This window comes from Leptonychotes weddellii, chromosome 8, assembly GCF_054177405.1.
Source record: "Leptonychotes weddellii isolate Sample4059 chromosome 8, ASM5417740v2, whole genome shotgun sequence".
NCBI classification, from domain to species: Eukaryota; Metazoa; Chordata; class Mammalia; order Carnivora; family Phocidae; genus Leptonychotes; species Leptonychotes weddellii.
The window spans coordinates 66,983,491-67,006,042 of record NC_138376.1 but is presented as its reverse complement, the minus strand read 5'-3'; the positions used below and the strand labels follow the sequence as shown (position 1 = coordinate 67,006,042).

At 41.4% G+C, this 22,552-nt stretch overlaps 1 protein-coding gene across 11 annotated transcripts in view; it reads left to right on the top strand.

Moving 5' to 3' along the window:
* Nucleotides 1-22,552, top strand: part of BACH2 (BACH transcriptional regulator 2) — a 353,806-nt gene that overhangs the window by 66,176 nt on the left and 265,078 nt on the right. For 3 of the 11 annotated variants that reach the window (XM_081828652.1, XM_081828640.1, XM_081828653.1), the window contains exons 1-2: nt 17,664-17,792; nt 21,164-21,491. The exons of 4 other annotated variants lie outside the window; for them this stretch is intronic. In XM_081828652.1, the coding sequence (XP_081684778.1) occupies nt 21,165-21,491 (327 nt within the window). In that variant the 5' untranslated portion in view covers nt 17,664-17,792; nt 21,164. Of the gene's footprint in view, nt 1-16,661; nt 17,793-21,163; nt 21,492-22,552 lie in introns of those variants that run through there. 4 more of the 11 variants (XM_081828641.1, XM_081828642.1, XM_081828649.1 and 1 more) reach the window with 3 other exon arrangements.

The following is a 22,552-nucleotide window of genomic DNA, read 5'->3' as shown; positions in this document are numbered from 1 at the left end:
CGCTCTTTCTGCTCAGCTGTGGCACCTCCTGCCTGGCCCTCAAGGCTGTGGCTGGCACCCTCTCTGATCATTACAGAAATGAAGTCATCCTGCGAAATTTTTCACATTAGCATAATGATGATGATAATAATAATAGCTAATATTTATTGAGTGTTGAGCAGGGCTAGCAACCTGAGTACATAGGCAGACAGAAGCAAACAAGAGCCATCCAGCTAGGCTGGAGATTTGTACCCAGAGCAGGCTTTGGTGTATATCTCTTGTGTATATCTCTTCCACTCTTACGTGGGAAAAGGGATTGGATGGTAGTCCAATAAATACTTTACCACAGGGAATGTATGTGTCTTCTGGGTGCTGGCCAGTACCATGAGGGTAAGTCTCCCCACTCTCCCGAAAAAAGGTGGCTTCTTACCTCTCATGGTCCAGCTTCCTACTATAGCTCTCTTCTCTATTTTAGCTTATCATATTGTATTAAAACAAGTATGAGAAATTGATGTTCTTTCAACTTCTCCGTGAACTGAAACAAATTTTCATTTAAGCGTGAAATCTTCCATCTCACAGATCAAAGAGATGCTCTGGAAGAAAAGCACCCATAAATATTTGAGGCTTAATGTAGGCTATTTAATAATACCCCACATTATGGCAAAAAAATATAATTTGACTCCAAAGATATACCCTATTAAGGCTGATAACAAAAAGTAGGAAAATGAGGCTAGAAATTGATAAAACATATCAAGAAAACCATTTCTAGACTTGCTAGAAACGGGCCATAAATGTGGTTTTGAACCTTCTGGCAGCTATTATGAAGATGGAAAAAGGAGTATAGTGGAAATTCAGTTTTAAAACCCAAAAGGAGAAAAGTTCTCCTGGAATTTTAGCAGAAAAATAATTTGTCACTCTACACAGGTGTTGATTGATGTTGCTCTATAGCTCCTGGCATGCAGGCTTCTGTATACTTCTCTACATTCTGCTTATTTTTAGGATTAAAAAACCCCACATAGTGTGATTTATCATATGTCTACTTCTGGATTATTTCAGGACTCATAATCTGGCTTATGCATTATCTGTATCTTCATTTCTCTTTCCTTCTCAGCCTGCTGTTCATCTCCTGGATATTTCTCATTAGCATTCTGATAAATGATAAGCAGGGGAAAATAAAGATAAACAACTCTAGCAATCAGTTTTGCTATTTACAGAGGTGATGTTAATGCTTTTTTAGCCGGTGGGAATTTCAGGAGAGATCTGTCTGCATCAACCTACTAACAGAACTCCTGACTGTCTTAGAGTTCAGCCTGACCCACCCTGTGGGTGCTTAGGGAGCCCCTTTTGGGCCACAAGGTGAGGGCCAACAGGCAGAGACACCTGCAGAGGTAAGTTTGACTTCATTCTACTCAAGATGGAGGGCACTCCTGGGGAATTGATATAGAATGTGAAAATAGTGGAACTTGTATTTGTTTGCTGGGGCTGCCATAACAAAGTCCCACAGACAGTGTGGCTTAAACAACAAAAATTTATTTTTTTCAGCAGTTCTTGGCGGCTCTTCCGAGGGCCTCTCTCCTTGGCTTGTTGATGGCTAAAGATCACATGATTTTCCCTTTGTGTGTGTCTATGTTAATCTCCTCTTCTTTAAAAAAAAAAATTAAGGATTTATTTTTTTACTTGAGAAAGAGAGAGAGTGGGAGGGGTAGGGGGAGAGGGAGAGAGAATCTCCAACAGACTCCCCACTGAGCGCAGAGCCCAATGTGGGGCTCAGTCTGAGGTCATGACCTGAGCTGAAACCAAGAGTTGGACACTCAACTGACTAAACCACTCAGGTGCCTCTAATCTCCTCTTTTTATAAGACTACTCATCATATTGGATTAGGGCCTACCCGAGTGACCTCATTTAACTTGAAATATCTCTTTAAAGTCTCTGTCTCCAAATACAGACACATTCTGAAGTATGGAGGGTTAGGATTTCAACATACGAATTTGGGGGGGACACAATTGAGCCCATAACAAAACTGTTGATTAAAACAAGATGTTTGAATTACCTGGATTTCAATGATAAGTATTTCTTTTTTCTCCAGTTATAAGGAATTGAAAGTCTTGCAAGGCACCCTTGTTGTATATTTATGGCCTTGTAAGGCTTGGATCACAGGATGTGTGCACGCGCGCACGTGTGTGTGTGTGTGTCTTTTGGATCAAATATACAATGTCTATTGAAAGTTTGAAGATCAGTGTGTTTCCTCCTGTTCAGAAATAATAATGCATAGCTTTCACTAGAGTTCTTTTCATTTCCAAGGCTCTCTTAAATATTGACTAATTAAGTAAAAATAGAGGAAGCCTGGCTAAATAGCCTCTCTTTGAGGACCAGCCCAATGGACTTAAAATACACAGTGATTTTCTGTACCTTTGAAAACAGAAGCAACTAGAAATCTTTTATTATTGGCTATAATAGCAAATGACATCCCTTTTTATGCTTGGCAGCTGACATACCAAATTGCATTTTAGTTGGTTGTTATACATGAAATAGTAGGATATGAATTGACTAAAAATGAGAATTTACAGCCCTGGGACATGGGATATCTGACATCTAGGGGTTGCCATGACAACTCATCAGGATGTTGCTTTGTAATCTTTTGGATTAAGTTCTAGCCCAGGGTCACTGGATTGGAATTGGAGGGGGGATTGGTGACAGGATGTGAATGTTGTACCTTTCCTAAACGGTATTGAATTTGCAGTTTGGTCCTGTTGCTAAGATCAAGTAGAAATGACATTGAGGGAATGCTTAAATTCTTCAGAATCTAGACAAGGTCACATTTGTCAGTGAGAATATTTAGATGGAGTGGTCTGAAACTCAGCAGCTGAAAGACAGGATTTCCTGTCCTAGGTTGGTGGATAAAAAACGTGCAAGTATCCTTTAATAAATGCACACCCCTTAACAGTTATATGCAGATGAAAATTTGGGAAATTAAACCCTCTTTATAATCGTCTTGTGTTTTAAAATTGGAACTGAACATCCCCAAGAAAACAGTTTGGCCACAAAGAAAACCACGGCTGGTTTCTAGTGTTCCATATCCTCCATCTCAGCCGGAAATGGCCTGCAGGGTGTGGAATTTGGACCAGGGAAGGGAATTGGGCAGAGTAAGGAAGGAAGCGGTTGGAAAACAGGGCAACGCTTTCCTCATCTCACGTTGGCTCTGACTGCACGTACCATATCTCCTCTATGATGATACACCTCCCAGACATGTTCCTCACCAGAGATGGTCAATGGAGGGAATGTGGAAACTAAAGAGCTCTGCTCCCAAGTCTGATTCCAGTTCTGCCACTAACAGTGTGATCTGGGACAAAACACATGTCAACTCTGGGTTGCTCTAGGAAGGGAGGGTGTTGAGTTTCCCCAGGATGTCAAGTTCTGCTGTTTATCATCATGTGGGGCAGCCAGTCCAGGTCTCCACATTTCTCTTCTTTGCCATTAAGCCCACATTTCCATCATTACTTTGCAGTAGAACAACCCCTCCATGGCTAGTGGGACCTCTTAATGATTAAGACAGAACAAAAGAATTCCTCCCCATCCCCATAGTTTTTTAGGTCTTATAATTGTGGCTTTCTGCCATGCAATGGAGAGAGGATGAAATCTTCCTCTCTTCCAATTCCAGTGTTTTCCCATGATGACCACCGTCAGCATCAGCTTAGCTAGCATCTATTGAGTGTTTCTGCATGGAGACAGTGCTATGCAACTTATATACATCGTACCATTTAATCCTTATGACAAATACACCCATGTACCTGTATGTATGTGATATCTATAAAATTGAGCGTTTGCTATGTACCAAGTGTTAACGCCAGATACTCACAATGATCCAGTGAGGTGGATTAATGGATTGTCAGTTAAGCCCCACAACAGATGTCTTATCCATTAGCTCCGTTTTTGCAAATAAGGAAACTGAGCCATAGCTGGTAACTGGTGGAGCAGGGATTTGAGTCCAAGTTGTATGGCCTCAGACTCCTTTCTCATAAACTCTCTGCTGGTGGTTCTCCACATTCCTATGGCATAACTGTCACCTGGGAGGGGGGAGCTTTTAAAATATATGGATCCAGGGGTTCCTCGGCAAACCAGTCAGGATGTTTGGGATTACAGCTTGCATTAGGCTAAAAGGCACCCAAGGTAGATAACACCTCAGATAGAACACTAGGTTATTTGGTTGGGCAGTGGCCTGTGGCCCCACGGCCAGCAGGTGGCTGGCCTAGGCCTTGCATCTAGGCTGCTTACTGTAAAGCCGAATACCTTGACAGCACAATGGTCTACATTCCAGTTATTAGTGTTGTCAACGGAGCTTAGCCACCATCATGTCCAGTTTCCCTTTCCTAGTCTAAAACCCAAGGCCACAAGTTCATCGAGAGTCTTCTAAAGACTGTGTCTTCTTATTTGAACCAAAGTAATGATGTTCCACTTGAAAGTGTCAAAGTTTACTTTGACTCATCGCCATTACCACTTTTCCTGTAAGTTATTTTGTACTTTCCTCATTGAGCAAAATCTTTACCACCAGAGTCTAGGACAGTGGTTCCAAAACTGTGATGCATATTGGAATCACCTGGGAATCTTTAAGAACTATGGCTGCCTGGCTCCCACCCCAGACATTCTGATTTTATTGGTATGGGATGTGACCTGGGCAGTGGGAGTTTTAAAAAAGCTCTGCAGGTGATTCTGATATGCAGCCAAGTTTGAACCACTGGTTTCAGACTTGGTCTGATTTGCGTTCACAGGCGTGTTGACTGTGGAATCTCCTCTGTGGACTGAACTTACTTTTCATCTCTCTCACAGTGCCTCACCACTGTCTCCTTCTGCATTTTAGCTAGCATGATCAGTTTGCAGTAAATTCCACTCAGCTCACTACCCGAGCTGGAATTCTACCTCAATGTCAAATAACGGTTTCTCCCCACAGGGTGTTCTTCTGCTTAGGTGCTTGGAGTGATACTGGTGACATGTCTCTGAGATATCTTTGTAAGGTTCTCAGCCTCACTGGACTCTTCTCTTGACTGTGTGATATGTCTCTTTGTCTCTCTCTCTCTCTTTTTTAAAGATTTTGGTTATTTGACAGAGAGACACAGCGAGAGAGGGGACACAAGCAGGGGGAGTGGGAGAGGGAGAAGCAGGCTTCCCGCGGAGCAGGGAGCCCGATCCGGGGCTCGATCCCAGGACCCCGGGATCATGACCTGAGCCGAAGGCAGATGCTTAATGACTGAGTCACCCAGTTGCCCCTCTTTGTCTCTTTTTAAATTGTTTTACCTTTTAAAACATTTTCATGATTTCAGTCCATGTTGCCTTTTTCTTCCAGGAGCAAAATAAGCACCTCTTCCACATAATGCTTTATAAGAGTAAGTCACTTGTGGGTCTTTTCCCCAAACAGTTAAGCGTCAGATTGACTACAGACCGACAACAGCTGACATGCCCTGTGGTGCCTAACAGTTGATAAAATCTTACATATAGCAATCTGGTGGAAAGTTGGAGATCACATAGGGAAGGACTGACTCAGACTGTGTCCTCAGAGAGTTTAGAGAAGTTTGATTACTTTAACCAATTGGAAAACGTAGTGGGATTGTAAAAGCATACTAAAGTAGAAGGGTAAATTTGTTGGCAAGTTTGCAAATGTACTTAATCTCGAAATTCATTGTGCAGGTCGTACAGAGTCTTAAACTGAGATTTTCAAGATGAGAGAGATGTCGTTTGGTGGGTAAGAGAGAGGGGCAGTTTGCAAGCCGAGTAACTTGCGGCAACAACTGGGAGCTAGAGGATGGAGCGCTGGTCGCCACGGGGCCAGCTAGCGAGGCAGGTGTGAAAGGTACAAACTAGGTATGGCAGGTAATGAGGCGGAGCTAGCTGTGTGAGATTTAATAGCAAGAAGACTTAGGAAGACCTAAAAAATATGTGTATCTGTGTATATTAGAAGACGTTCTGTTTTACTTTGTGCAATTGTTGAAGTCCAGTTGGTCTGTAATTGTGCTATTACGGCTCGCCGAACAAGACTGGTAGTTTGGGTTGGTTTTTACACTTTCCTTGAGGGTAAAGCTTTTGAAATGAGCTTTGCTCCTGTAGGTTTAAAAATGTTCTCATTGCGATGTGTGTGTCATGCTGTTGTCACCCCCAAGGGAAGAAAAGGAGGTTGGGACGCCTCTCTTTTGCAAGGGAAGGGTCAGAGCAGGCAGGGGGCTGTCACGGTTGTTTCCCTTTGTTCGGGAATTAGACCATGTGAGCAAGGGGTTCCACCCCTCATTTTGTGAGCTGTTTTCCTCCGAGATTTCCTAATTTTTCCCATGACGTTTCAGCCTGTTTCTTCACAAGATTGTAAGGCCTGAAAGACCTCATTGTTTTACGGGAGTGCAAGCTCCTGCACATTCGCTGATCCGGCCGGCTGGGGTCTGGGTGTGGGTGGGACGCGGCTGAGGGCTGATGCAGACTGGACAGTGTGTGGAGCACGTATCCCGGATAGCAGCAAACACTTTTTGTTTATCAGGGGTATATTATAGAGCGACTTTTTCTTCATAGACGGTGCTATACTTCTAACATATTTTTCACAAACTACAATCTGCCCCGACTGACAGAACTAGGGCCATTCTTTTAGGCTAAGGGAAGTTTCACTTGAAATTTCACTTCATCTTTGGATAAATGCAAACTTTTGTTCTTGTAATGCATACTCCTTGATGGCCTGCGCCGGATTTCTGTGAGCTCTTGGAGGCGCAGCCCTGCACATTCTCCAGGGCAAATCCCAGTCAGTGCATGCTTTGAAGGGTCCAAAATATTAATTATAGTAAAAGGAAAAAAGCGATAGCAGAGGAACCCCAGCTAAAAGGTAAATAGGTTTATTGAGTAAAGGCAGTTGGGGTTTAATGCTAATGAGGTTATTTTTTAAATGAAGTTTATGTATTGTCTTAATGCTAACTTCTGAGGAATTGAGATCTGTATTTGATTAACAGTAATATGCCAGCAGAACACACTACGTTTATATCTGAAGTCACATTAACACTTTCAGTCAGATTTACACAATTCCCCACCATTTTTAGGTGTTCTCAGTGGTAGCAGGGACATTGGGACCTAAAGTCACTGTTGGGAGCAGGTTGCACACATCCCTTCACAACTCCTGTTTCAGTGAGTCCTGTTGGCAGCTTGAAATCCACTGTGGTGGGAGTATTTACACCAAGGACATCAGCAAACACTACGAATGGGAGCTCTCCACTGTCAGTGACCATATTTCAACATGGAGCCGCTCACCACTGCCCAAAGAGGAATGTAGAAGTTAAGGAGTCTTGGGGCACCTGCGTGGCTCAGGTGACTCTTAATTTCCACTGAGGTCCTGATCTCAGAGTTGTGATACTTTAAAAAAAAAAAAAGAAGAAGTTAAGGAGTCTTCTCCTGAGGCAAATAATGTAGTGTTTCTACTCAGCACAACAGCCAACATGAACCTTTTAAAATATAAACCAGGCCATGTGGCTCCTCTGCCCCAAACCCCCCCCCACAAGGCTCCCCATTTCACTTGGAATAAAAGCCTCGCTGTGGCCTAAAGGCTGTCCGTGCTCTGGTTGCCCTCCAGCTCTCTTTCCTCACCTCCGCCAGTGTCCTTCTGGCACTCGTGACCAGACCCCGATCTTACCCCTGTTTCTGTAGAATGTCCTAGGCCTGCTTCTAGTCTAGGGCCCTCCCTCTTCCTAGGGCCGTGGTCCTCAGACTTAGTGTGCATCAGAATCTTCTGGAGCACTGGTTAAGACAGACTGTCACCCACCCCTCCCCACGGTTTTGAGCCAGTGAAAAGTTTTCAGGGGATGCTGATGGTCCTGGGACCGCACTTTGAGACCCACTGCTTCAACCCATCTCTTGGTTTACCTCTCACCTCCTTCAAGTCACTGACCCACTTTCACCTCCTCACCTCCCCTGACCATCCTATTTAAAATTGCAGACTTTCTTCTCCATTCCATTTCCCTTTTTTTCATTGTACCTGTCACTTTATAACAAAAATAACTTATTTATTATGTTTCTTATTTGTGTTTAAAGTCTGTCTCCCCACCGCTGCTCCCCTTCCCCCCGCAAGACTCTAAATTCCATAAAGGTTGGGGTTTTGTCTGTTTTCCTCACTGGTGTAGCTCAGATTTTAGAACAGTGCCTGGCACATAGTAGGTGCTCAGTGAATATTGTTGAGAGAATCAGTGAATGAACAACATTGAGAAGTGAATAATGTATGTCAGATTTGGGTCCCAGCCGCTTTAATTTGAACTCACCAGAGAATCTTAAAACGGTTTCTTTCAGGATTGCTTCTCAGCTTTAGTGCTTTTAGGATAATGAGGAGTGGTATCTGCTCTTGGCTAAAGTTTAGGAATGCCCCGATGAACCTTAAATAGTAGGTGCACCAAATTGTTGCTCTTAGATTTACATCTTAACCTCGGGGGCCGTAAGCCAGTAGTTTTCAAAAACTCTGGTCTGCAGAAGTTTCCTGGAGATACTTGAGGGGCTCTGCAAATGTTTAATTTGCATTTCATTTTTAATATATTTTAAACAATTTTGTATAATCATAATAAAAACACATGCATACTTAAACATGTTGTATATGAAATTTTAACACATTGGGACCACCAAGGCATTGAATTGGACTATCAAGTTAATCTTAAATTAAGTGTTTTCTGCTGTTTGGGCTTATATATTTGAACTTCTTATAAGTTAGTCATTGATAAGGAAGTTCAGTACCAGTGTTTTTCAGATTCCAGCCTGATCATGAATTGAACAAGCAAATTCCTCTTGTTAAACATATTTAGCCCACTCAATTCAAAGCTTGCGGGGGGTGTGGGGTTCTCTGTTGGGTGTAGCTTTCTGCGTAGATTAATGGCCAGTTGTATAGTAAGTAAACAAAGCGCACATCACTTAATGACATATATTCTGTCTTAGGGTTTTGTATACCCACTCTACATTTTAGATGCTCCTTGACTGTTAAATCAAGTAGTTGTCAGATTATCTTTAGTGTTAAAATTTGAAATAAAAAAATCTTAACTACTGCATCTTTCCCAAGCTTTTGGGGTTTTGAGGCATATTGTGAGATATGAATTGCTAAAATGAATTGCTGAAGAACTGTTAACATTTTCAGTATAACTGTCCCTTGCTGTTTCAGTTCATTCATTTCCAGAATATGGATACAGAAATTTCCCACAGTGAGTTCCCATAGAAAAGAATACAGTGTTATTTGTGTCAATTAGGTTTCTAAGTTTCATAGACAAGTAATAAGACTAGCAGATAGCAAAACATTTATCTGAAAATTTGTCTGAATCTGTTTGGTCCCTGAGTTTATAGAGCAGGGATTCAGACAGCAAGTGATAACCTGTAGTTACCTGTGAACATCAGGATTTTCTTAACACATTGCCACCAAATACAAACACAGAAATAAATCATATGCTACATCAGTTTTAAAAGTCAGTTATTTCTGGGACGCCTGGGAGGCTCAGTCGTTAAGCGTCTGCCTTCGGCTCAGGTCATGATCCCAGAGTCCTGGGATCGAGCCCCCAATCGGGCTCCCTGCTCAGCAGGAGGCCTGCTTCTCCCTCTCCCACTCCCTCTGCTTGTACTCTCTCTCTCTCTGACAAATAAATAAAATCTTCTAAAAGTCAGTTATTTCTTTTTCTTGCCTAATTGCTCTGGGTAGGACTTCCAATACAATGTTGAATGAAATTGCCAACAGTGGTCATCTTTGTCTTGTTCCTAATCTTAGAGGAAAAGCTTTCAGCTTTTCACCATTGGATATGATGTTGGCTGTGGGCTTATCATATATGGTCTTTATTGTGTAGAGGTACGTTCCCTCTGTATCTGATTTGTTGAGAGTTTTTATCATAAACAGATGTTGAATTTTATCAAATGCTTTTCTGCATCTATTGAGATGATCATATGATTTTTATCCTTCATTTTGTTAATGTGTATCACATTGACTGATTTGTGGATATTAAACCATTCTTACATCCCTGGCGTAAATCCCACGTGATCGTAGTATATGATCCTTTTACTCTGTTGTTGAATTCAGTTTGCTAATATTTTGTTGAGGATTTTTGTGTCTATGTTCATCGGGGATATTGGCCTATAATAATCTTTTTTTGTGGCATCCTTGTCTGGTTTTGGTATCAGGGCCTCTTAAAATATGTTTGGAAGAGTTCCTCCCTCTTCTGTTTTTTGGAAGAGTTTGAGAAGGATCTATATTCTTCTTTGAACGTTGGTAGAATTCACCAGTGAAACAGTCTGGTCCCGGACTTTTGTTTTTTGGGAGGTTTTTGATTACTGATTCAATCTCCTTGCTAGTAATTGGACTGTTCAGATTTTCTGTATCATCATGATTCAGTCTTGGTAGGTGGTATGTTTCTAGGAATTTATCCATTTCTTCTAGGTTGTCCAACTTGTTGATGTATAATTGTTCAGTGTAGTCTCTTATGATTCTTTGTATTTCTGTGTTATCAGTTGTAACATTTCCTCTTTCATTTCTGATTTTATTTGAGTGTGCGCTGTCTCTCTCTCTCTCTCTTTCTCTTTGGTGAGTCTAGCTAAAGGTTTGCCGATTTTGTCTGTCTTTTGAAAGAACCAGCTCTTGGTGACATTTATCTTTTCTGTTGTCCTTTCAGTCTCTCTTTCATTTATTTATTTTTGCTCTAATATTTGTTATTTCCTTTCTTCTACCTAACTTTGGGCTTCGTTTGTTCTTCTTTTTCTGTTTTCTTGAGGTGTAATGTTAGGTTGTTTATTTGAAATGTTTATTGTTTCTTGAGGTAGGCATTTATCACTGTGAACATCCCTCTTGGAACTGCTTTTGCTGCATCCCATAAATTTTGATTTGGTACATTTCCATTTTCATTTGTCTCAAGGTATTTTTAAATTTTCTTTTGATTTTAAGAAGACCCATTGGTTTTCACTAGCATGTTGTTTAATCTCCACATATCTGTGATTTTTCCAATTTTATTCATGTAATTAATTTCTAGTTTCATACCATTGTGGTTGGAAAAGATGCTTAATAAGATTTCAGTTCTCTTAAGTTTATTTACGGCCTAACATATGATCTGTCTCAGAAAATGTTCCATATGTATTTGAGAAGAATGTGTAGTCTTTTGCTTTTGGATGGAATGTTCTGTAAATATCTGTTAAGTACATCTGATCTTACACGTCATTTAAGGTCAATGTTTCTTTATTGATTTTCTGTCTGGATGACCCATCCATTGATGTAAGTGAGGCATTGAAGTCCCCTACTATCATTGTATTTCTCCCTTTAGGCCTGTTAATATTTGCTTCATGTGTTTAGTTGCTTCTATGTTGAATGCATCAATATTTACAAATGTTTTATCTTCTTGTTGGATTGAGCCCTTATGTAACACCTTTTTTTGGTCTCATTACAGTTTTGATTTAAAGTCCATTTTGTCTGATATAACTACAGCTACTCCAGTGTCCTTTTGGTTTCCATTTGTATGAATATCTTTTTCCATCTCTTCATTTTCAGTCTATGTGTATCCTTACATCTAAAGAGTGTCTCTTATAGGCAGCATATAGATAGGTCTCATTTTGTTATTCATTCAGCTACTCTTTCTCTTGATTGGGTAATTCAGTTCATTTACATTTAAGAACATAGTATTAGAAGTCCAAGCCAGAGCAGTCAGGCAAGAAAAAGAAAAGAAAAGAGGCATCCAAACTGGAAAGGAACAAGTAAAACTGTCATTATTTGCAGATGACATGACATTGTATATAAAAAACCCCAAACAATCCATCAAAAAGCAGTATATAGATTCAATGTAATCCCTATCAAAATTCCAGTGTTATTTTTCACAGAAATAGAACAGACAATCCTAAAATTTGTTTGGAACCACAAAAGACCCTGAATAGCCAAAGCAATCTTGAGAAAGAAGAACAAAGCTGGAGGCATTCTGCTTCCTAATTTCAAACTATATTACAAAGCTATAGTAATCAAAAGAGTATGGTATTGGAGTAAAAACAGATAGATCAGTGGAACAGAATAGAAAGCCCAGAAATTGACCATTTATATTTGGTCAATTAATTTACAATAAAGGAGCCAAGGATATACAATGGAGAGAGGATAGTCAATTCAATAAATGGTGTTGGGAAAATTGGAAAGCTGCATGCAAAAGAATGAAACTGGACCCCTATCTTATACCACACACAAAAATTAATTTGAAATGGATTAAAGACATAAATGAAAGACCTGAAATCGTAAAACTCCTAGAAGAAAACATAGACAGTAAGCTCCTTGACTTTGGTCTTGATGATGATTTTTTGAACCTGACAGCAAAAGCAAAGGCAACAAAAGCAAAAATAAATAAGTGAGGCTACTTCAAACTAAAAAGCTTTGGTACAGCAGAAGAAACCACCAACAAAATGAAAAGGCAGCCTACTGAAAGGGGAAAATAATTTGCAAGTCCTATATCTGATAAGGGCTAATATTCAAGATATATAAAGAACTCGTGCAATTCAGTAGCAAAAAAAAAAAAACCAAAACAACCCACAAAAACAAAAAACAATCTGATTTAAAAAGGGGCAGAAGATCTGAATAGACATTTTTTCAAAGAAGACATATAGATAGGGACACCTGGGTGGCTCAGTCATTGAGCATCTGCCTTCAGCTCAGGTTATGATCCCAAGGTCCTGGGATTGAGCCCCGCGTCGGGCTCCCTGCTCTGCGGGAAGCCTGCTTCTCCCTCTCCCACTCCGCCTGCTTGTGTTCCCTCTCTCGCTGTGTCTCTCTCTGTCAAATAAATAAATTAAATTAAATTAAAAAAAAGAAGACATGGGGTGCCTGGGTGGCTCAGTCGTTAAGTGTCTGCCTTCAGCTCAGGTCATGATCCCAGGGTCCTGGGATCAAGCCCCACATCGGGAAGCCTGCTTCTCCCTCTCCCACTCTGCCTGCTTGTGTTCCCTCTCTCGCTGTGTCTCTCTCTGTCAAATAAATAAATTAAGTTAAATTAAAAAAAAAGAAGACATGGGGTGCCTGGGTGGCTCAGTCATTAAGTGTCTGCCTTCAGCTCAGGTCATGATCCCAGGGTCCTGGGATCAAGCCCCACATCGGGAAGCCTGCTTCTCCCTCTCCCACTCCGCCTGCTTGTGTTCCCTCTCTCACTGTCTCTTTCTCTGTCAAATAAATAAATAAAATCTTTAAAAAAAAAAGAAGACATATAGATAGCCAATAGGTACATGAAAAGATGTTCAACGTCATTAATTGTCAGGGAAATGGAAATGAAAACTACAATGAGATGTCACCTCATACCTGTTAGAATGTCTGTTAAATCAAAAAGACAAGAAATAACAAGTGTTGACAAGGATGTAGAGAAAAGGGAACCCTTGGATACTGTGGGTAGGAATGTAAATCGGTGCAACCACTATGGAAAATCATATGGCGGTTCCTCAAAAAATTAAAAATAGAACTACTTTATTATCTGGCAATTCCACTTCTGGATATTTATCTGAAGAAAACAAAAACATGAATTTGGAAAGATATGTGTACCACCATGTACATTGCAGCAGCATTTAAAATAGCCAAGATATGAAAACAACCTAAGTGCCTATTGATAGATGAATGAATAAAGAAATTGTTACTTATATATATGCATATAAAATATATTTTCTGTGGAATATTATTCAGCCATAAAAAATACAATCTTACCATTTGCAACAACATGGGTGGACCTCAAGGGCATTATGCTAGGTGAAATAAGTCAGGCAAAGAAAAATACCAAATGGTCTCTCTTACATGTGGAATCTTAAAAAAAAACATACAAATAAGCTCCTGATAGGTACAGAGAACAGATTGGTGGTTGTAAGAGCCAGGATGGGTAAAATGGGTGAACTGTTTTCTTGAATCAAAAAAATTTGATAGTTGATATGCCTACTACTATCTGAAAGCCCCACTCCCTGCTATCTCTAAAGTTCCACTGAATCTGCTGTAGGAAATAGTTATGTTATACTTTGTGGAACATTTTGTAGACCTCCTTTCACATGCTTCTGATAATATACTTAGCACTTCCTTGTAGCTTGTTGTTTGTCTCCCACACTATATCTGAGCCCCTTGAAGGGAAGAACTGTGTCTCATTCATGACAGTTGCTGGCGTTACCTAGCTCATGGTGGGTGCTCAGCACATGTTTATTAAATGACATTGCTTTCCACAGCAGAGGGAAGCAAGCTTGAAAGGAACAACACAACCTCATCTTAAATACACAGTAACTTTACACTAAGCACAAATTTTAGCACTAAAAATCTATTTGACAGTTGCATGATTTTTTCCTCCTTTATCTCTCATATACAATCATTTGTAGTTTTATGAATTCTTTTTTTTTTAAGATTTTATTTATTTACTTGTCAGAGAGAAAGAGGCAGGCAGAGGGAGAAGCAGGTTCCCCACTGGGCAAGGAGCCTGATACGGGACTCGATCCCAGGACCCCGGGATCATGACCCGAGTCGAAGGCAGACGCCCAACCAACTGAGCCACCCAGGTGTCCCTTATGAATTCTTTCTAGAAATGTTTTTTGATTCTGACCCTTCCATGCCATCCTACTGCCATGCCATGCCTGGTCTCAAGTGTCATCCTTCTCTTCCCTTGCTTGGACTATGGAAACAGCCTGCAAGCCTCTCCCAGACCTAGTCTTCTATCTACTTCTCCACACTGTTGCTGTCCCCAGCAAGTCCTTTGGCCTACACTCCCTGTAGGATAAGGGGTAAACCTGTGCTCTCCAATACAGTATCCACTAGCCACGTGTGTCTGTTGAGCTCTTAAAATGTGGCTAGTCCAAATTGGGATGTTATAGATAAAAATCCCACACCCTATTTTAAAGACCTAGTGAGAAAAAAATGTAAAATGTCTCATTAATCATTTTTATATTGATTACATGTTGAAATGGTTATATTTGCGATAAACTGGTCTAAATAATGTATCATCAAAATTAAATTCTATTTCTTTTTATTTTTTTAATGTGGATATTGGAAAATTTGAAATTATGTGTATGGTTCACCTTATATGTCTATTGGTCAGTGCTAGTCTTTTTTTTTTTTTTTTTTTAAGATTTTATTTATTTACTCATGAGAGACAGAGGCAGAGGGAGAAGCAGGCTCCCAAGGAGCAGGGAGCCCAATGCGGGACTCGATCCCAGGACCCTGGGATCATGACCTGAGCCCAAAGCAGACACCTAACCATCTGAGCCACCAGGCGCCCTGGTCAGTGTTAGTCTTAACTGTATCATGACATTTCAAGTTTCTTATAACCTGGCCTCAGACACCTCTTTAGCCTTGTGCCCCAGCCCTTCCTGACCTCTTTAGAATTTCTCGTAACCCCCAGATCTCACCAAACCTATTTATACTTGTGAGTTGTTTGTTTTTTTTTGTTTTTCATATACTCTTCCTTCTTCCTGAAATGTCCTTCCCTTTCTTTGTTAGCTCTAAAAATCTTACTCATATTTTTAGGACCTGATTTAATTGTCCCATGCTGGTGAAGTTATGCCCCGTTTCCTCAGAGAGAATTAGCCAGTTCTCCCCATCACAGGCTCTTGATGCCTCTATTATTATGCTTACATTGCTGTGATGCCATGATATGTCTTCTTAACTAGGCTTCTCAAGGGAAAAGGCGCAGTTTATTCCTGTGATGACCCATGAGGGCAGTATCTGGTGTGTACTAGGCATTTAATCGACATTTATTAAATTAATGTATGAATTAATGTAATCCTACTGCTGTACACACTGCTCTTTTTACATATATCCAGCCTTGATCATCTGAACCATTGGCCATGGAAAAAATTGGATGTTGAGGTGGACAGCGCTGGACTTCTCAGCCATGACCCCAATTTCAGACTTTTATGTTCAATAAAATGGCCTCTTCATCCTGACTGGTTGACTTACAGTAATTAAAAAATTATATATCTGAACTTATGAAATCTATGGATGAGAGTACAGACTGAGAGTATAAAATGAGAGTATAAGTGACACTTTTACTATTTTGTATACAGGGATTTCATATAAGATTTTTTCAGTTGAAGATTCCACTTCTAAACAAGATTGAAAGTCACTGTTCTAATCCTAAATTTCATTTCCATTTCCATCCCAAATGTTTCCTAGTTTCTGGTGTCATGAGTGTTCATACAGCATAAGACTTCTCAACTCTGGCTGCATGATAGATACAACTGGGAAGCTTTCAAAAGTACTGATGCCCAGGCCCACCCCCAGGGATCCTGCTGTAATTGGGCTGGGGGAGGAGTGCCTAGTTACCAGTATTTATGAATAGCATAAATATCTTTTGATAAGGTGATTCCACAAGTGCTTAAAGAGCTAGGTACACTATAAAAATGTTGAAGTTTTTAGGTGATCATTTTTCTTTCCTTTTATTAACGATATTGTGAGTAAAGGTAACGTGATGGGGGCGCCTGGGTGGCTCAGTCAGTTAAGCATCTGCCTTCGGCTCAGGTCATGATCCCGGGGTCCTGGGATCGAGCCCCGCATCGGGCTCCTTGCTCGGCGGGAAGCCTGCTTCTCCCTCTCCCACTCCCCCTGCTTGTGTTCCCTCTCTCGCTGTGTCTCTCTCTGTCAAATGAATAAATAAAATCTTTAAAAAAAAAAAAAAGTAACGTGATGTTATTCTTAATGTAGGACTTCAGGGTCAAAACAAAATTTAATTAAGCCTAACTTCTGTAGACAATTTCCTAAGTTGTCTGAAATTAAAATTTCCCATTTCTCTAAAACCTACATGCAGCAGAACTTTAATGTCCCTTACTGGTAGAAATAGCTAACAAAAGATCTATTTTAGATCATGGAAAGGGGACTGACAAGGGCAGTGGGTGTAAAAGTTTGCACAGGTAGTGGCCTTCCGTGCGTGCTTGTTAGCCTGAATAAACACTTCTCCCATGACAGAACCTCCATAGCCCTGCCATGTTGATAAAATCTGACATTCTGCTTAATCACTTTTTAATGATACTGTTCCTTTTGTTCTTGGTATGTGAGAAACCAGTGCTTTTTTTTTAAGGTGTGGGAAAGAATTAGCTTGAATTTCCTAATTCTGTAAAAACAGGCTGGTAAGGCACATATAATTCTTGTGGGGACAGGAGAAAAAATTACTAATTTCTGTTTATCACAGGTCTTTCCATATATTTTTAAAAAGTTACAAAGTTCCTGAAATTTTGAAAAGAAGAAAATCCAGGATCAGTGCTCTGGCACTTGGTAAGAAAATCCCATGAACTCTTGATAGCATGTTCCATGATTTATACTATTAAAATGCAGATGTAAATTAGCATACGTTTTGCAAATTATCGATTTGTTGAAATGGCTGGCTCTCAAAGGAAGAAAGGAAGAAAAAAAGAAAGAAAGAAAAAAGAAAAGGGAAAGAAAGAAAGAAAGGAAGAAAAACACACACACTTGGGATGGAACCCTTTAGGGCATAAAAAGGAATAGAATCCTTTATTTAGTTAACTTCGTTATTTGCAGCCGGTATGTCATCTGTGAGAGACTGATGTCATGCAGATTGAATGCAGAGGCAAACGTGTGTGTGTGTGTGTGCGTGTGTGTGTTCGTGCGCACGCTTGCGTGTGCTTTAAAGCCCCACTCCCAGAATATGAAGTGAGTGTGAAGGGCACCACAACAACCCCTGGATCTGTCAAGAATGTACCTATTTTTAACAAACTGGATCAAGTGTCAGCGCTCAATAGGAGATGAAGAAGGGGGTAGAGACTGTGTTCTTCAGATTCAGCGGATGGTAAACGGCCCTCTGGCATGTTTACAATACAGCTGTGCGTTCTTAATGGCTCTGCTGCTACCACGTCAGGTAAAGTTTTCTTTGCACGTGATGAATGGCAGAGAATTCTTTAGCAGAGGGAACCAAAGGGTCTGGGAGGAGGAAAAGGGAAGGGAAGAACGGAAAAGAGAGAGAAAAAGAAACACGCAGCTCCAGAGGGAGATAGTCTGTGCTTTGCAGTTGCTTGTGTGGATAGAAACCAGATGGTAAGCTGGAACACCCGCTTGGCTATCCGAGGAGCCAAACATATGGTTAATGGTCGGGAGAAATAGCTTTCAGAGCCAGGGCTTTGCTGACTGCTTCATATTACAGATTGTTACAGTGTGTCATTACATTGCCAACCTAAGTGCTTAATACCCACTGCGGGCGCTGGGCATACACTTACAAGAAGGACTTTTAGCTTTTTGCTGGCTCTGAATGCAGAAGTGACATCATAGGGAGGCTTAAAATGTCTGGTGTTGGGAGGTAGGGAGAAGAGTAATTCTGTAGTGGAAACAACATTTTTTTTTTTTTTTTTTGCAAGCCAAGCCTTCACTCCACTGAACTCTCCTGTTTTTCTGAGAACCTTTTTATACAGGAATCTCTCTCTCTTTCTCTCTCTCTCTCTCTCAGACACACACATACACACACACAAGTTCTGAAACAGAAATCTAAAACACAGGCCATGCCCCCCTCCCTCCTCCAGTGGATCTGACAGCCCCCTTTCACCTGGAAGCCACATCGCCGAGCTCATAGGGCCTGCATTTGAAGTTTCTGTTTGGGGAGCTTTGGGCAACAGCAGGCCTGTGTTATCTAAGGAACTGCTGAGCCCATTCATCTGCTTTTCACGGCCCGCTTCCTTTTATTTTTAGCCAAATCCGTCAGGCCTGACAGGCGGGTAATTCGAGCCAGAGAAAGGGCAGAGCTCCAGGTCCTTTCCACAAAGCAATTCTTCTCCTCCCTCCTGGGAGGGCTCCAGACTTGGCCTGCTTCAGGCAGATGGATTTGTTGAGTCATGTGAGATCATTTACACAAAAACACAGTGAGGCAGTGGAAATTTAAAAAAAAAAGAGAGAGAGAGAGAGAGGGTGGGGGAAGAGGAAAGAGGAGGGAAGCCAGGGGGAGTGTGTGCTGCCGTGGCTGCTGGGGAGCATAGGAATTTTGCAGCAAGGCAGCTAGACTGAGGAATGCTGTAGATTCATTTGTGTATAAGGTAATGTCTAGTTTACACAGTGGGGTGGAGCCAGGCCGGGGAGGCTCCTCAAACTATTCGCCTGTATTTAAAAGCAGAACGGGGCGTGGGGAAACTTTTTTTTTTATTTTTAAAGCAACACCCACCAAACAAAGACCACACTGTTGACAGCATTGGGTTCCAGTAGCAGTAAACTACCAGCAGAATGGTTTAGGGAAAATGAGTTTGCTCTGTGATGTAATACAAGTTTGCTTTGTCCTGACTCCAGCATGACTGAGGCAACAGGGGAGGGAGGAGAGGAAAATTGAAACAGGACTCTTGGTTAATGGTTTCCAGAAATTATTTAGCAGGACTTGAGTGGAGAGAGGAAAGTGGGATAATGTGGAGAATTACTTCGAGGTATACCATAATTGAGGTAGGTAAAATAAAGTCATTACTATGGCTTCCTTGCTCAAGAGGAATTGAGCAATGATTTTGAAATGCCATGGAAGGTAGCATTTTTCCCTACCACAGTATTCCTTTTCCTCTGGCTTCTGGAACATTAAGAAAAAAAAAAAAAAGCCCAACTCTTGCATCATAGTAAACAGTATTAACAGTTCGTGAATCAGTTTTGTTTACTTTTTATACCACAAGCCTCTAAAACAGTCCATTAAAAAATTGTCTTCTGCTCATTCATGAAATTCTTTTTGTTCTTCAAATGTGCTTCACATGCATTAGCTGTGCTTGGAAGCAGATTTTTCCTTCTTTTGCTGGACTAAAAGAGTTCAGGAGAGAATAACGACTGGGTTATCTTAACCATATGTTCTTATACCCGATGTAGTGAGAGTATGCTATGTAGAGGAAAGGGAATATTTTGAGATAGGTTCAGAAAATTAAAAATGGGAGAATTTCAAAATATGCACCATGATTACTCTCATTGTGACACATTTCTGCAATTCTGCATTTATTTAGAGCTCTACTACGCACCTGTTTTCCTCAGTCTCCCTGGAATGTAGGTCAGCATCACTACGGTTTCTCATACTTGTTGATATTGTAGAAGTTGAAACATTTTGCCATTTTTTCCAGACCTACATATACTCAGTTTATATATATATGGTTTTAATAATCATAGAACATAGCTCATAAATTCCTTCTATGAATACTCACCACGGAGTTATGATAGTAAACATTCAGATCACACCTTTACCTAGAATAACACAGCACTCACAGTGGTGCTGAAAAGAGTCTAGTCGAACCGCTCCACTGTTTTCCAGGTAGTTCTAATGATCTAACTCTGCATAGGTAAAAGGTAGTTTTCATTTATTTTACTCGAAGAGAGAATTGGTAAATTTTTGTGGGTGTTAATTGTGCACATTTTGACTATAGGATATCAACATTAGCATTATGTGATTGAGAGTTGTCATTACTTTGGATGACCCTGACTGCTTACCTGTGCTAGAAATAACAGCATCTACAGTGAAGACTTATATATATAGCGATGACTGGATTTTCCTTAAGACTCCACATGAGCGCTATAATATTTTTGATATTAAAAAAAAGCATATTTGTCACAGAAATTTAGTTAACATCTTATAACTAAACATGTATGTACGTTACTTAGATAAATTTAGTCACTGTAAACATCTATATGATCTGGGATTCTGTTTTTATTTTGAAATGGAAGCTTTTTTGTTTTCAAACTCATTAAAAACTGAAAAATGTTTCTGTGATGAAAAAAAAGATTCGTCATTATTTTAAACCTATCCACATTCTTGAGTGTTCCCTCTCCATCAGGGTTTCTCAAACTCGGCACTGTTGACATTTTGGACTAAATAATTCTTTTATTATGGGGGCTGTTTTGTGCATGGTAGGATATTTTAACAGCATCCCTGGCCTCTACCCACTAGATGCCAGTAGCAGTCTCCCCCAGTCATGACAAAAAGAAAAAAAAAAAGTCTCCATGCATCGTGAATGTCCCCTGGGGGGCAAAGTCACCCTGGCTCAGAACCACTGCTGTATTCTTATTTTGGTTTGGAAATTCACTCTTTTTCTCATGAGCTGGGCACTCAGTTACTTCTGAGATTGAATTCAAGGGTATAAAGTAACATTTTCCCTCCTGTCCTTTATCCCAAAAGTGGGAACCCCAAGTTAGGTAAAGTTTTCCAAGGCTCAAGCAAGGGTGTTTTGGGGGAAGGGTTTTCCTCCCAGAAGACCTGGAGCCTTGTCACACAGAGCAGTCTCGCTCTCTCAGGATGCTGGCCTTAGCAGGTGGAACCCTTCAAGGCCGCGCAGCGACTTTCCCAGAGCCGGTCAAGAGGAAGTGGCCCCACCGACTGAGCTTGGGGATGTTGACACAAGAAGAAAGGGAACTTCTCTGCAGGGACCGGAGCAGAGAGCCTAGGCCACAAGTTCAGTGGCTCTCTGCAGGCTCCCTGCCTTCATATCCAGCCCCAGAAAGAGGGAAAGGCAGCGACAACAGCTCTTTCTTCGGAGCAAAGCAGACATCCTCCCCATCCCGGTGGCTGTGGTCTCAGAAGCTGGAACTCTCATTAAGCAGGGAATGTGTAGCTCTCCGCAGGGTGAGGCAGGCATAAATTTCCTCTGTTTGTTTTGTGAGGACTAGTGTCGACTGCCATAATGAGATCAGAGGATCCTCCAGGGATGAGGCCTCCAGGTCGGCTGCTGGAGCCGTTTTCTGCGGCTGTTCTCTTGGCTGCTTTTGAAGGAGGCCGTGACTCCACAGGACTCGATTATGAGGCGGGGAGGTGGTTGTGCCCTTGTTTCATTCCTTGCCCTCTTGCCTCTCCGAGGCTACCAGAACGTCCGCGTGCAGTCGTCCAGCTCTAAATCATGGAAAAGCTCATGGAAGGAGGACAGCCCTGGTCGTGTGCAGAAAGAGCAGTCGCGTACTGGGAGGTGATCGCTTCCTTGCGAAGCTGCCTGCGCGGCGGATGCGTGGCTACCCTTAGGCTCTTCCTCACCCAACATCACTCTGCTGTGGGATGAGTTAGGGTGCGAGTCACAGCAAGGTAGCATATGCTCCAAAGAACAGATTTCTGGCTCTAGCCTGACTTATAGCCAAATGGCCATCTATGGGACCCTAAATACGGCAGAATCGACTTTAGGGAACCCCAAACTGGATATTTCCGGCAGAATACTGTAGACTGAGCTGGTGCAGCCCGACCCACTTCTAGCCCCCTATGCGCACCCCATCCACCCAGAACAATCCTTAGGTATGTTGGGTGAAAGAGAAAATAGTGAGAACTTACAAGGGAAATTCCCATGTGCCAGAAGACATTCATGCCACAGGCCTGTGAGTGACCCAGACCTGGCCGTAGGCTCTAGAGTCTAAGGGCTGTGATGGTTCTACTCCCATGGGAACTGTTTGCCAAAGGGGCAAGTAGAATTCCCCCTAGAGTCTGTGTCAGGCTTTGAGTGTGTGTGTTTGGGATACAGTGATGGGAGATGGAAACCCCAGGTTACATCGTTTGAAGAGCTATAAGGGTCTGCGGTTCCACTACCTGCGTAGTACAGGAACTTCTGCTGTTTTGACATAGACACTAAGCTGGTTTGAGAGCACTGAAAGCTGTAGGGCTCTGGTAGAAGTGAACACTAGACCCCTCTGGACAGGTTAACCACC